The following is a 15,325-nucleotide window of genomic DNA, read 5'->3' on the forward strand; positions in this document are numbered from 1 at the left end:
TAACTTTTCTGAAATGACAACTTGGCAATTCAAGTAACAGATGCCCACCACTTGTTTAGGAACCAGGAAGATACAAATCTATTTCTATTGTCTGTATAATGTATAAGGTCATTACAATCTCGAGGGAGGAAAATATGCATAAAACTCCTGCAGAGATAATAAACCTAGGATGAGCAGTTTTTGCATAAGATACTTAGCCATTATTAATCGATCCATTTTCTGGGCTTCTGCATGAATTAAAATAACCGCCCAGGCTAGGTTCTCACAATATGCCACACTAGGTGTAAATAACTATCCTCGCCTACCAGCTCATTAGCAGAACTAGGCCTGCCTCCAACTAAGTCTATCCTTAAGAGAAACATATGCTGGCCCTGGGAATAAAAGAGTATCCGATTGTCTTTTTCTATCCTGAACTCCACGCGGAGCCAGTTCAGGCGTTTAATGCATTACCGAATACCGGTCTTTGGAGGGCCGGGCGCACTCATGTGACCGCTCCGGCAGGCGGGCAGAAACAGCCGCCCCGAAGAGCGACGGCCTACCCGGGCCCGGCAAGCAGCAGCAGCAGCAGCGTTCCCGCTGTTGATTTTGTGGCTGCCGGGCCCGGCTGAGAGAGATCGCCCCTCCATGGGGAGGCCCAGCAACCCTCCGCAGGCCGAGATCCGATCTCTGCTGTGGGCGTTGCCGGAGGAACTGCTGCTGCTGATCTGCTCGTACCTGGACGCGAGGGCCTTGGGCCGCCTGGGCCAGACCTGTCGCCGCCTTTTCCGTTTCACTTGCCGTGATGTGGTGTGGAGGCGCCTCGGCCGTTTCTGCCTCAACGCAGGCTTCAGCGCGCTGGGCGCCGACCTGTAAGCGTCTAAGTTGGGGAAAGGCTGGTTGGGAAAAACAGGGCGTGCGGCCTAGCTCGTTGCTAAGGAGCGGACTCTGAAATCAAGGCCCGCCCGCTCGATAAGGGAGGAGGGCTGTGCTTGAAGCGGCGTAGTCGCGGGGCGGAAGGATGCTGCTTAATGACCTGGCTTGCTTTGTGCAGGTGGGCGGTCTCAGGTCCGGGTTGGGTTGGGTCCCGTGCTGGCTATGAAGGGGCTTTGAACTCAGTTGCTCAAAAGGGAAACTTTCCGTTTTACGTTCCCTGGAACATGCTAGCCAACTACGAGATTGCTGTGACTTTTCTCACGCCGGTTTTATTTGATACTTGCCCCGCCCCGAGTTCGATTTAGAACCATCGTTAAGGCAAATCCGAGTTTACTGATTTCAGGACCGGCTTAGCTGGCTCGCTGTAGAGCTGGTCCAGGGAATAAACCGTGGCAGTTTATTTTGAGGGGCTGCCCTGTTTTTACATACCTCTAAAAAGATGGGGTTCGGATTTTCCACTCTCTCCAGTTCATTTTTGACTGAGATTGGGGTTTGCTTTTTAAAAAAAACCTAAAAACATTGTTTTAGGAATTTTGTTACAGTGTTCATATATTTTTTTCCAATCAGTATAATTCTGGGCTGCCCGTTGGTTCTTTATAGTTAAAGCCCAACTGGTTCTTTATACTTAAAGCACGTGCTGAGAAGCCGTGCACAACCTATTTGAACCAATAGTTGTGTTAATTCTGAAGCCTCAAAATGTTTTTAATTGTGTTAGAATGTGAGTTTCGATAGATTTGCGGGGTTATATGAATTTCTAGAGTTTTTAGATTGTGAAATGAATGAAACTTCTAAATCTGCATTTGTTTCAACATGTCGGAGTCCATTGATATCAAGTATAGATAGTAGTAGCAGTGGAGGTGTTTTTCTGATCTTTAGGGTGACAATCACAGATACAGCATTTCTGAATTATATTAATCTAGAAAGAGGAAAAAATTGGAATGTTTTGCCATTGCCTGCTTTCTAGGGCTGAACAAGAGCAATTGCCTCAAAGTAACCCAACTGATTTATTGCCTAAGGGTTAGAACTCACCGCTCTATCCTCACAATTAACCACCACACCAAATTGGCTCTTTGTTATTAGATTAATAGTATTATTTAAATGCTGGATGCTAAAACTACTAATAACGTTCTAATGAATTAACTATAAAACAAGTTTATCAGTAATAGCATTAAAGAGAAATTGTAATTAGTATTGGAGGAACCATAATCTTCTGATAGAAGATACAGAAGGTCCAGGTTTAATCCTTAACTATTCAGTACAGGATCTGAGCATAGGGATTGTTCAGGAGTGGGAGAAATCCTGGGATGGGGACGGGGCCTGCAGTAGGCCTTCTACTAGAGCTTCATCCCTGAGGCACCACCTGCTCCCCTTAATGATCCATGTGTTTACTTAACAGTCGAATCAGGTGCAGCATGCAGTGTGGAATTGTCAAGCGAGGCTATCTTGCTTAATGGCCATTGCCATTTGTGTTCATAATGTGGAGGTTCCATAATGGTCGTAAGTTGAGGACTGCCTGTATATACATTTTTGAAGGTATATTCATAGTTTCTATTTGATTTATTATATCGCACCTCATGGTCCAAAGAAAAGCAATCTAGTTTGCTTTTAGGCTTTAACAAATTCAGTTTCTCACTTTTTGCTACTTCTTCTACTATCTCCTCTTATTTTGTGCCCACTACTTACGTTGCAACTACATTAGGAAATCTGAGAATTCTAATATTATCAGTTGCAAATAGACATATTATTTAATGTATAATGTAATGTATTTTATTTTTAATTCGCATACATATGAATCTAGTCATTGTGATCTGTAAGCTCATGTTTTTTTGTTTCAGAAAATGTCAGATGTCATGGTTATATACTTAACGGTAGTTAAAACAAACTTAGGTTTAACTTCATGTTAAACCTAAATTATCTGTTTAACTTCATGTCCTAGGTTGAGCTTAGGCTAAATCTTAATCAGTTTCATCTGTTTCAGGCTGTATTCTTATTCATTGAAATGGGAATTAGAGTTGATCATAATAGATTGTCAGAGAATTATACATTATTATTAAAATGCTCAAGCGTCCTGGCAAAATCATTAGCGTACAAATGGGATAAATGATGAATACATTGTTTTTAACAATAGCCATTACATTTTTCTATTGAAAATGCACAATGCCAATTAAAAATTATATGACACTTAGAATTATATGCCCATTAGAATGACAGCATAAGTGATAGATAAGGAAAGTGCCTACTTGTTTCCCAAAGGGTTAACATGAAGTCTTAGGTTATTGTAGACAATATAGTATTTTCAGATATAGCCTTATCCCTATAAGCATTCTAATAACCTGAAGTAAATATAGATTTATTTATTGGGTTAATGCTACCAATGTATAATGGAGATAATGTTTATCTACGGTAATATATTAGAAGCTTATATGTTTCAGCCTTATCCTTAAATGGGTTTTAACTTTTAAATTCACATGCATTCTTAGAGAGAAGTGTATTGCCATTCCCACCATGAATATATGACATATACTAAAATAGACTACTATGTCAGTCACTATTTTCCTCCCAATACCTGTTGTCGTCAGGGGTATCATTATACTTTGTCAACAATGAAAAACAGAGAAGGGCTTTTGACTATACAGGTAGTCCTCACTTAGTGACTTTTTGTTCAGCAACCATTCGAAGTTACAACAGTGCTCAACAAGAAAACTTATGGCTGGTCCTTGAAGTTGTGGCTGTCGCAGTGTCCCAACAATCACAGGATCATGATTGGGACACTTGGCAACCGGCACACAGTTACAATGGTCACAGCTTCCCACAGTCACATTATCACCACTTGTGATCTTCATTGCCAGCTTCCAATAAGTCAAGTCAATGAGGAAACCAGCCACCACCTGATGCTGTGCTTAATGACTGCCCATGATTCCTTAACAACCACAACCTGAACTGTCATTGTACACTGAAGATTGCATTTAATTTCATTGTACAAGGTGCAATGACAAATTATACTAAAGTAAACTAATAGTTTTTGCTGGGTTACATCTGTCATATCACCTAAATAGGAGTTCAGACATTTCATATATATATATATATGTGTGTGTGTGTGTGTGTGTGTGTGTGTGTGTGTGTGTGTAGGTAGGTATATGTGTATATGTGTATATATGTGTATGTATGTATGTATGTATGTATGTATGTATGTATGTATGTATGTATGTATGTATTGTGTCACAACCCCTGGTATGCCCAAATATGGGAGGGAGCATACTGCTTCCCTTTTCTGTCTTTCGACTCACTCTGGGAGCCATCCAGGCAGAAAGCCATTTTTTTTTATGTTGCCTTGTTACATTTGTGTAACAAGGCAACATAAAAACGTACTCTTGTGCTGATATATATATATATATATATATATATATATATATATGTATGTATGTATGTATGTATGTATGTATGTATGTATGTATGTATATGTGTATATGTATATGTATATGTATATACACATACACATACACATACACATACACATATACATACATACATATATACATACACACACCGCATACCAGGGGTTGTGACACCATACACACACACACACACACACACACACACACACACACACACACACACACACACCTGTCAGACTCCCAAATGGAAACATTTGCTTTCAGCATATAGCATTAGTTAATTCTGGACTCAGTTCAATATATCAGTATTGACATTTAAAATCTTTCATAGCTTGGGTCAGAGGACTAAAAGACTACCTAGCAATATAACTGGAAGTCCTTTTCTACCTTGCCACATATAGAAATAACCATTTCAGAGACTGTATGATGACCCTGTAGTGGTTTCCCTAGATAAGATAGTCTATAGTCATCTTACTTTGATGTGTGATTTTTAAATTTTCCTTGCCCCTTTTCCAAACTACTGTACATATGTTCTTTTTATAAATTTGTATTTTTGTGTATTGCTCAGTCATGGATATATAGTTGAAGGACAAAACGTAAATAGTCATATAAAATAAAATAACTCCTTTAAGTAGGGTACATTGAATAATATCTGTCAATTGTCAATATCTGTCAATCTGGTGTCTATATGATCAGGAGAAGATTTCTAGGTGAAATAAATCTATATGTTTTGTGTAAAGCTGATCCCATGCAGAGGAATGCAGTCAAATTATAATGGTGACAAAGTGCCGGAAAAGGGAGGGGAACTGAAGAGTAAGAATAATTGAGCCACAGGCAGTGGGGAAAGAGCTGGGAATACTGGTTTGGCCAGGCCTCAGGGCCAGGTTACACATTCTCCCATGCATTAACAGCCACAAGAGATCTTTGTTTAAAGGGGGATTTTCCTCCCTCTTCTGGGCACTTTGTCATTTTTGAAACAATAGTAGTGCTTGGGAAAAGAGGTAAGAAGGATAACTGTAATTCTTCTACAGTGTCATTTAGTGGTCTTTCATGTGTCACAGTTACAAATGTGATCTTAACTGAATTCACAAATAAATCCTTAGTCATTAGAATATCCCAACATCCTTTAGTAAACAACAATAAACAATAATAATAAGCTATTCAATTATTATCTGATTTAACAAAACACACTTATTAGGGATTAAGCCCAATTGAACGTAGGATATGAATACAGACTTGCCACTTATTTTATGTCAAACAAATTTTCAACACAGTGGAAAAGGCTTCATTGTTAAACAGGTTGGAGATGACATAAAGAAAATTTCTCAAGACCATGAAAATTAACATACAACTTTCACTCTTTTGAATTGGCATGTTTAAAAAATTACGTTATAAAATAAATATGATTTTAGTTGTCCTAAGATTTACCACCCAGCAAGCAAATTTAATGTCCCTTTAATTCTAACATAGCCTATTGAGACACAAAAAGAAAACTATTTAAAAGCACCACTTTTTGTGTGTGTTTCTATTGTTTTAAATGTATTATTCATGATTTTTGAGGTCTGTCCAGTGATGCATGAAAAGAGCTTTTTCTTTGTTATCCCTCACAGCTAATGGGAAGTTAGAGATCTTCAATTCAGCGTCATGTTTGACGGATGGAAAATCTCCAATTGCAGTCTTTTTGTTTGTTTATTTGGCAGCAGAGCCTAGTTCATGTTTCCACTCCTACTTGTTTACTTATTTACATACTTCTATTACTATTTCTGTGATTGTATAGAGCAGGACTAGTTCTAGTATTGAATTTCTAGTATAATAAAGAACGAAAAATGTCACAGAAAACTGCTATGCATCTCTCTGTTTTAAAGTAACTCTGTAATGGACAAGGATAGATGCCTTTAGCATGAATTTTGTTGAGCTACAAGTGCCTTGCATTTTGTGCTGTACTTTGTAATGGCCTTGGGAAGCAAACCTTACTTAAGGTAGTGGCCTTGAAAAAGAAAGTATTAGCCATTGTTATTCACTATTGTAACTTTATTTGAAAGCGTAAAGCTAGACCATGAGTATTTAATGGAAAGTAGATTTTTGTATGAAAATTTGTACAAAAATGTTGGATGCAGATGTGAAGAATTGGTCTAGATTAATACTGCTTTTGCTTGGCTTACCATAAAGATTCTAAAGTTACATGTAATGATATGGACTCCCTTCCCTTCAGACTTACTCTATTATGGGAAATCTGAAAATTTTGGTTGAATTCCTGGAAGAAAATATTTTGAATGATAGTGAAAAATATGTACAAGGAAAGCCTGGAATGTCAACATAATTGTTGACGCTGTCAGCGTTCCAAATACCATGTAGAATCAAATCAGAATCGAAGGCAAAACTATGCTTAAAGGTCCAATTTAATAAAGAAGGCATGTTGGCACGTAGCTGTGGGATCCCAACTCTGGAAGTTACATCAGAATCCCACCCAGTTAAAAGTTCATGATCTTGTCCCCAAACCCACAGTCCACATCACATGGTCCAATCTCCTCCTTCCACGTTGGTGTCCATGCCCAGCTTCTTCCGGTCAGGTGTACTGGTGTGGAGACAAAGGATGACCTTGGCTTCTAGCAAAGAATGAAAAACAATACATTCCAAAATCCTACTCCTTCTAATCTCCCCTCCCATTGACTATACTTAAAGAAACAGCATAATGAAATAAGAGAAAGTGTGGCAGGCCAAAATTCTAAAAGAAATATAAATGCAGGCCTGACATGAGCATTATTGGACAAAAATCATTGTTACAAGTAATTTTGAGCCCAACTTTTAACAATAAGGATGGCCAGAATAATAGCAGAGGAAAGCGTGAAGTAAGGGTAATGAAGGATGGAACATGCAGTAACACCTGCTTAATCTAGACTGTTGAAGTTGACTGTGGCTAATTAGCCTGAACTCACCTTTCTAGTTTCATGAGAACAATATCCTTTCAAATTTGTGTTAATAATAAACAGCTACAATAACTCTACTTTTGTAGCTTGCAAATTCGAATTTGAGGGGTCGGTGGTCAAGAGCTTGGTGATAGAATGCACAAGGCCTTGATAAAACATTTCTGAAGGTTGCTTCTCCCACTGTTATATATGCTTTTAAAAGTAGTTTGATTTCGTGCAGAAGATTTAGGGGATACTCATTCTTCATTTTGTTAGTCCACCAAGCACTAAATTTAAACTCTGACCTCTTGATAGTGCTGGTTAAACAAAACCACCTTGATGTGTGACTGATCGTTTTTCATTTAAAAATGAAATGCTTGTTTCCTTCCCCTTGTACTGTTTTTGGGCAAGTCCTGTTTGCTCTGAGCCAGTTTATAGCTTTGAGCTGTAGTTACAAATATATTCCTCTGCATGAGGATTCATTGTGAACCACATACTTTCAAATGAAAATAAACTGTAAGCAGTGACTTGGAAAACAGGAATGGGAAATGACCATAGAAAAAGTCCTAAGTTTAATATTGACCAGAAAAAGAAACTAGCCGGTTTATTAAGCTGACCCCTCTCCCCCATAAAGAACCAAATTTTGGAACCATACATAACTATTTTAAGCACTAATAAGACAAATTCTTTTTCAAATTCATATTTAAAACAATTCTAAATAAAGATACATCCCAGTTTGGTGCACCAGAGTTTCAGAAGCATATGATAACTATGGGAAGAAATATTGTTCATTCACATTTTCTAAATTCATGGAAAATAACGAGATACATATGCCAAAGTCTGCTAAATTTCTGGAAATATATACAGTCAGTATAATGCGTTAGAAGATTTCTCTCTGGAAAATTTCAAAGAGTTTAATTCCTTGTGTACTAGGACTGCAAGTATATTCTATTGTAGTAAAGTAGATTACATTGAGTGGCCAATTCTGTTTTTCTTTTCCTTTGAAAACTGGAACGGTAATAAAATCACCAGTTCTTTAGGTCATATAATTTTCATGGAGTCCTATCAGGTCCTGACTTCACATTGTCTTTTCTTCCCGCAGGGTGGTAGGAGTCCCAGTGAAAGAAAGGATCAAAGTTTCTCAGAATTGGAGGCTTGGACGCTGTCGAAGAATTCCACTCCTCAGATGGAAACGCAAGCAAGTGATTCCTTTTCTTTCCTCACCCTACTATCTACAGCTAGAATTACCTTTCTTTGGAATTCTTCCCATTTTTGGTCTCTATTGGGCTGTTACATTGAATTTGGACATTTTGCAATTACTTATTGTAAGGCTCTACTAGCTTATATCACTAATATTTTTCTAATATTCCAGTTCTCAATACATTCTTAGTTTTATGCTCTCCTTTTCCTCCTTTTCCTTATGCGAAGGAAGGGGTGGGTCCAGCAGCGCACTTCTTTGCCACTGCCAGGGTTCCCCATACCCTGCCCCACCTGCCACCCCCAAATTGTGTCCCACTACGAATGGGGTTGCCCGGCATCCCTGCCAGTGGCGAAGAAGTGCCGTGGGTGCTGCTGGACTCTCCCCTCGCTCATTGGGGCGGGGGTGGTGAAACTTTGCCCAGCGTGCTGCCTCTCCTCTCTTGTTGGCTGTTATCCGGGAGAGGGGGCGCAAAACCATACTCGCTGGCAGCGACACTTAAGGGCGTGAGCTCCAAGAAGCAGTTACCAGGGCACCCCATTCCCTGCCCCACCAGCCACCCCCAAATTGTACCCCACCATGAAATGCGCATCTTAATAGAGCCACAACACAGATTTCCTTTGCTGCCTGCTCATCTGGGTGGCCAGCAGCCAAGCCACCAAGCCGGCAATTGGCCGGCTGTCTCTAATCTGCCTGCCCTGTGTCTGCGCCCGGCTCCTGCGCCTTTGCCCGACTGCGCTGCCCTCTCTTTTCTCCCTGCCTCCCCCAGCCAATGGTGCTGGCCAGGAGACAACAGGGGGGCACGTGGCTCTGTGATGTGCACCGGGGAACTGGGAAAGAAAGCATTTTCGGGTGGTAGCGCGTCCTGGAACTGCCTGCCACCTGAAACACGATGCACTTGTTTGGCCTCTGCACGCATCCTTTTTGGAATCGAGGAGAGGACCCTGCAGCCCAAAAATGCTTTCCTTGAAAAGGCTTTCATTGCAGTTCCCCAGGCAGCTTCAGGAATCAGGCGCCATGTGAAAGTGAGGATCCCCGCTGCATGGAACCCCCCCCCCCAATGTGGCGTGCGGAGCGGGTGGGTGGAGCTACATTCAGAGTATAAGACACACCCAGATTTTCACCCTCTTTTTGGGGGTAAAAAGGTGCGTCTTATACTCTGAAAAATACGGTAAATTGGCAAATGTATCCTTCATTTCCATTTTTTCACATTTTTGATAGTTGTATATATTTTTTTCTGCTGGAGCAATTTCCCATATTTTAAATGCCCCTGATCAGATGTTTTGTAATAACAAAGCTGCAGTTAGCATCAAGAAATGAAGCAATTCTTTAAATTGTGTTTGTTAATATAGCATTGGAAATATGGGCAGTGAACCAGCAGCAGGAAAACATATTAACTGATTTGAACCTTTGAACCGAAAAGCCTGGACATTGATTGACCATTGCCTCAATAGACAATAATATATACAATTTTTATTAATATTTCAGGACAAACTAGTCATGCTTAGGGTAAATGCGTTATGTAATGATAATGAGATTCCCTTGCTATTAAATGAAGTAGATACGAACTACTAAACGTTATGAATAATCTTAATTGATGAGACCTATATATTTTGAAAAGAAATAAACTGGTCCAGACCATTTTACAAGTTGTTAGGTTGGTACTGTGTATTATTTCTTTTTAAAGATTACTTTCCACTTCCTATAATGAACCACTTTGTTGCTTTTAATTTTTCTTGCAATATCTACCATTATATAGAAGTCTTCTCGGTCGCAATATTTTTCCAGTATAGTTTTTATGCTTGTTTTCATATCTTTTGTATGGAAGGGCTCCCATGCCTACTGTATTCACTGCTCTCTTTATAGCATAGAATATTTTGTTTTAAGTTGGAAAAACAGATGTATGAACACACTCTTATAAAGGAGGTTCTTCTTAATTTGAGTTGATTTGGTTGGGATTAATACAAAATACAACATGAATAGCAATAGCACTTCGACTTATATACTGCTTTACAGTACTTTACAGCCCTCTCTAAGCGGTTTACAGAGTCAGCATATTGCCCCAACAATTTGGGTCCACATTTTACCCAACTTGGAAGGATGGAAGGCTGAGTCAACATTGAGCCTGGTGAGATTTGAACTGCCGAATTGCAATCATCTGGCAGTCAACAGAAGTAGCGTATAGAACTGCACTTTAACCACTATGCTACCGTGGTTCATGCTTTAAGAAAGGAGAAGTTTGAAGTTCTAAAATTATGAAGTTCTAATTTAGGATTTCATTTCACCTGCATTTGAAATCAAACTGATTTTATGTATACCAGCCAGACTACTAGCTAGATTGAATATTGGGTCTCCTTCAAGTGTTGTACTTTACCAATGTTATGGTGTGTTTCTGGAGAGAAAGTGCATTTAAAGATCTATTAGTTGCACAGCAATTACAAATTTTGTAATTACAAATGACAAAAATTGCAAAGCAGATTAAAATATGATATGATATGATATATCATATATATATTTGGAATATATATATATATATATATATATATATATATATATATATATATATATATATATATATATATATATATATATATATATATATATATATATATATATATATATATATATATACCGTATTTATCGGCGTATAACACGCAGTTTTAAAACTAAAATTGGAAGCTTAAACCCTGCCTGCGTGTTATACGCCGATACTGCGTGTTATACGCCGATAAATACGGTATTTTGTACGCCGGGTCCACTGTTCCCTCTAAGGTGCGCGGCCACGCGGCCGCGCACATGGCAAGAAACCCCCGCGCAGAGGTTTCTAACTCCCGCGCAGAGGTTTCTTTCAAAGCAAACGTGGGGAAGTCCTTTGCAGGCAGCTAGAACTGGCTGGCTGCAAAGGACCTCCCCAAACTTGTTTCAGCGGCAGCTCTCAGCCTGGCGGCAGCGTCACACAGACTGGAAGGAGGGGGAGGAGGAGGGAACCAAAGAGAGCTTTTACCGAGTCTGCGCCCCACAGCCAGGACCGTCCTTGCGCCCCTCCAGCCGCGTTTCTTCCCCGCAAAGCCCTTCGGGCAACCCGAGAGTTCCGCTTGACGCCAGAAGGGCTTTGCAGGAAGAAACGCGGCTGGAGGGGCGCAAGGACGGTCCTGGCTGTGGGGCGCAGACTCGGTAAAAGCTCTCTTTGGTTCCCTCCTCCTCCTCCTTCTTTCTGGAGCCCCTTCCTCAAAGATTTGGTACCAAAGCAATGGCGGTGAGGAAGTTGTGTCTTTTGGATTTTGCACTGTTGTCTTTTCAATGGTTCTCAGACTGGTTGAACCTTTAGCAGCTGGGGTGATATTCTTTACTGTTAAGGTTACAATTGGATGTGTTGGACAAATCTTAAAAGATGAAACTTTTATTAAAACGTTTGACTTAACTAAAAACGTCTTCCTTTTTCTTCTTCTTCTTAAATATGATTTATTTATTTATTTTTACTTCAGAAGTTTGATGACCGTTGTACAAACTAATCCAACCTAAATGTAGAGGAGGAGAAGAAGGGGGGGGGATTTAAAAAGAGCAGAGGAAAAAGAAAAGAAAGCATGAAGAAAACATAAAGAAAGGGATGGGAGGGAGGGAAGGAAGGAAGGCACTTTATGTTGAAACAGAAAATATTATATAAGGAAGAAAATGGAAATAACTTTTTGCTCAAAGAGGTGTTTTTTCATTTCATATTTGCCTTTTAAGAGGAGTTAATGTTATAATTCATGTTCTAATGTTATAAATTTTAATCCAACATTAAGTTCCGAGCTTCCAAGTCATTTATTTTTAATGAAAAAAATTTTTACTCAAATTTTTGTGTTAAAATGGGGGATGCGTGTTATACGCCGGTGCGTGTTATACGCCGATAAATACGGTATATATATATATATATATATTCCAAATCACACACACTGATTTGTATTTAAAATATTTTCCTCTCCAGTTTAATGCCCTGGATGCAACTAGATGGAGATTACCTCTATCTATCCCAAGCAGAAGACATTCACCTTTATTGGCTCCACCCTAAAGATACCAATTTGGTATGGTATCCTCAGACAGTTTTCTCTGGTCACCGGGAGGATGTGTGCCGTTTTGTAGTTGATAATGGTCATATTATCAGTGGAGGAGGGTAAGTTCATTGTTGAAGAGAAACTGGGAGGAGAATGAAGATTGTTCAACCTTGGCAACTTTATTTCATTTTCATTTTCATTTTATACAATCACTTATATACTGTGCATAAAAAAAAAAGAAAAAAGGAAAAAAAAAAAAACCCCCACATAACACTTCATTCCCCCATACACCCTCTCTTCTCCCCCTCCAACTTTCCTTTCACCCCTCCAGCATTCCCCTCTTCTACTTCCCTACCCCCTCAGACATCTCCCCCTCCCTCCATTTCACCCTCCTTACATTCCCTCTCACTCCCTCTTTACTTCTCCCTTCTCTTTCCCTCTTCTCCTCACTTTGGTGTATCCATACAATTCAATTTGTTTTTTACAATAAAAGTAGAGAAAGAAAAAAAGAAAAAAAAAGAAAAACGAGCCACAGTACACAAGTGAATTCTTATTGTTCTAAGGATTGAAACTGTAATTCCCCCCTCCCCCCTCCCCTCTATAATCCCCCCTCCCTAACCCCCTTACGGCTTCGCAGGTCCCATGCCCGGCATAGTTCTTTAACAAGCATTTGAGTATAATAAGGTCAGCTAACTTTAAAATTAAAAAAATAAGATAAAAGTAAAGCCAAAAAGAAAAAGGAAAAATAATAGAAAATAAGAAATAAAAAACAAAAAAGAAACACCCACACTCACACACAAAAAGAAGAAAGAAACAAAAAGGGTCAATAAACCCACTACGTTAACACAGCTTCCCATTATCTGTAAATCTTAAACAATGTGATTCATTCCAAATTTCGATTATTTTGCTACTTGCAGGGTTTCAAACTATATTAGAGCCAGGTAAGTTGATCAGTTAGAATTCCCCAACTAAAAATCTCCTTGCTTTGTCTATCTATTCAGACCTTTAATTTATCTCTTTTTTATCCAAATATCCAAACCTTTCTATAACACCATTAAACTCAAATACTTCTTTCATTTTTCATTTCCAACACCTCCCTTTCTATCCTTACCCACCTCCACATATAAATTTTTTACCTTCCACCCTGCCTTTATCCATATCCACATATATATTTTATCCACATTCATTGCTCCTCCCATGTTTACTCCACTTTCCTGAAGATTCCCCGACCAATCTTTCTTAACCTTATATTGATATAGCAACTCAAACAAACATCAGCTTGCATTCTAGCCCCAGGTAATCTAATTAAACTTTCGCTGCCCTTCCCTCTCCCACACACCTCCCAGCTCCGTTCGTTCCAAACCGCAACTCAAAAAGATCACAATTTCCGTTCTCCTTGCCTAAGAAAATAGTTCATGCACAATTTGAGTTAGAGTTCAGACAAAACTTCTGTAGAATATATGTCCACAATCAGCAACGCTTCTTTCAGTCTCCATGTCTCATCATCAATATGCCACTTTTCCATTTTATCCCAGACGGAAATCATAAAGCTTTAAAAACATCTCTTAGTCTTTATTCTTTAGTCTTCTGCCCTTCCGGAAGAGGAAAGCAACACCCTCCGCCTTGTAGCCACGTGTCTCGCTGTTTGTCTTCTCCTTCTCCTTGTCTCTCCCCAGATCCGGATGAATCAGGAAGTCCCGCCTTCAGGGTCTCGTAGTAAAATTTTCGGGCTTCACAGACGGAGTTAATGCGGTGTTTTTGGTTGCCAAATGTAACTGTAATACCAGCTGGGACTTCCCATTTGTATGAAATCTGAGAGTTTCTGAGCTCTTCGGTTAAGAAAGCGTACTGTCTTCTTGTTCTTAATATTTGAAATGGTATCTCTTTAAAAACAATCAAGTCATCCCCATCAATTCTCAACCTCTTTCCGTAGAGCCTCTGTATTATCTCATTTCTAGATTCCCTTGTAGTAAAGTATATTATTATGTCCCTCGGAAGCTGTCGCTGTTTTGCTACCCAGGAATTCTGGCGGTAAATTCTTTGAATCTGCCAATCAAAGTTAAGTCCCGGACTTCCCACCAAGCGACTGAAAGCTTCAAAGAATGTCTGTTTCAAATTCTCCTGTTGGTTTTCACGCAGCCCTCTAACCCGTATAGCCAAGGCAGACTTGTTATAATTTATCATGACAAGTTCTTTTTGGGCAGATGCAATTTCCTGTTCTAACGTTTGAATTTTTGATATCAGATTAAGGTTAGTTTCTTCCAAAAGTTCCAATTTGTCCTCCGTTTCAGCAATATAATCTGTCATGACTGTCATTACTCCGATCATATCCTGCTTTGCCTGAGCAATTTTAGCATCAAATTGATCACATAAATCCGATATCAGTTGATTAATCTCCTGTCTGAAATCATTAAGCGTTTTGAGGAGGAATTCTTGTGTTAGCAAATCTCCCGTGGAGGGTGTAGGAGACAAGGGTAGCGGCTTCATAGCAGTTTTTGGAGATATGTTATTAAGGAAGCGCTTCTGTTTAGGTTTGGGAGCCATTCCAGAATAAAAATAAAAGACAAGCAATCAAGCGAGCCAAAAATCAAAGTCTGTGCTCCCCTCAGTTAATCTTTTAGCAATTAGTACGGAGAAGCCTTCAGGAGGGTAGGGTCAGCTAGCTGCGTCAGATCAAACACAAAAGCTACGAGATCGCCATCTTGTGACGCAGCTAAAAAAGAAAGGGAGCCTTTTGCGAAATTGAAGCTGGTATTTTAAATAGTGATAGAAGAAATTCCTCGGGAATAGTCCCCGCCCGGATTGGCTTTTAAATAGCTTAGCTTTGTCCTGGGGGGGGAGGCAATCTGCCTAGGCTGCAAAAAAGGCAGCGCGGAAAAC

General features: G+C 39.5%; 1 protein-coding gene across 3 annotated transcripts in view; it reads left to right on the forward strand.

Annotated features, from left to right (window-relative positions):
* The first annotated feature begins 436 nt into the window (after positions 1-436).
* Positions 437-15,325, forward strand: part of FBXW4 (F-box and WD repeat domain containing 4) — a 95,227-nt gene continuing 80,338 nt past the window's right edge. The window contains exons 1-3 of one of the 3 annotated variants that reach the window (XM_087725732.1): positions 437-848; positions 8,316-8,411; positions 12,379-12,564. In XM_087725732.1, the coding sequence (XP_087581858.1) occupies positions 625-848; positions 8,316-8,411; positions 12,379-12,564 (506 nt within the window). In that variant the 5' untranslated portion in view covers positions 437-624. The remainder of the gene's footprint in view (positions 849-8,315; positions 8,412-12,378; positions 12,565-15,325) is intronic. The other 2 variants (XR_015698048.1, XM_014066761.2) reach the window with 2 other exon arrangements.

This window comes from Thamnophis sirtalis, unplaced genomic scaffold, assembly GCF_051295495.1.
Source record: "Thamnophis sirtalis isolate CommonGarterSnake01/CBP01778 unplaced genomic scaffold, rThaSir2_p1.2 scaffold_11, whole genome shotgun sequence".
In the NCBI taxonomy this organism is placed as follows: domain Eukaryota; kingdom Metazoa; phylum Chordata; class Lepidosauria; order Squamata; family Natricidae; genus Thamnophis; species Thamnophis sirtalis.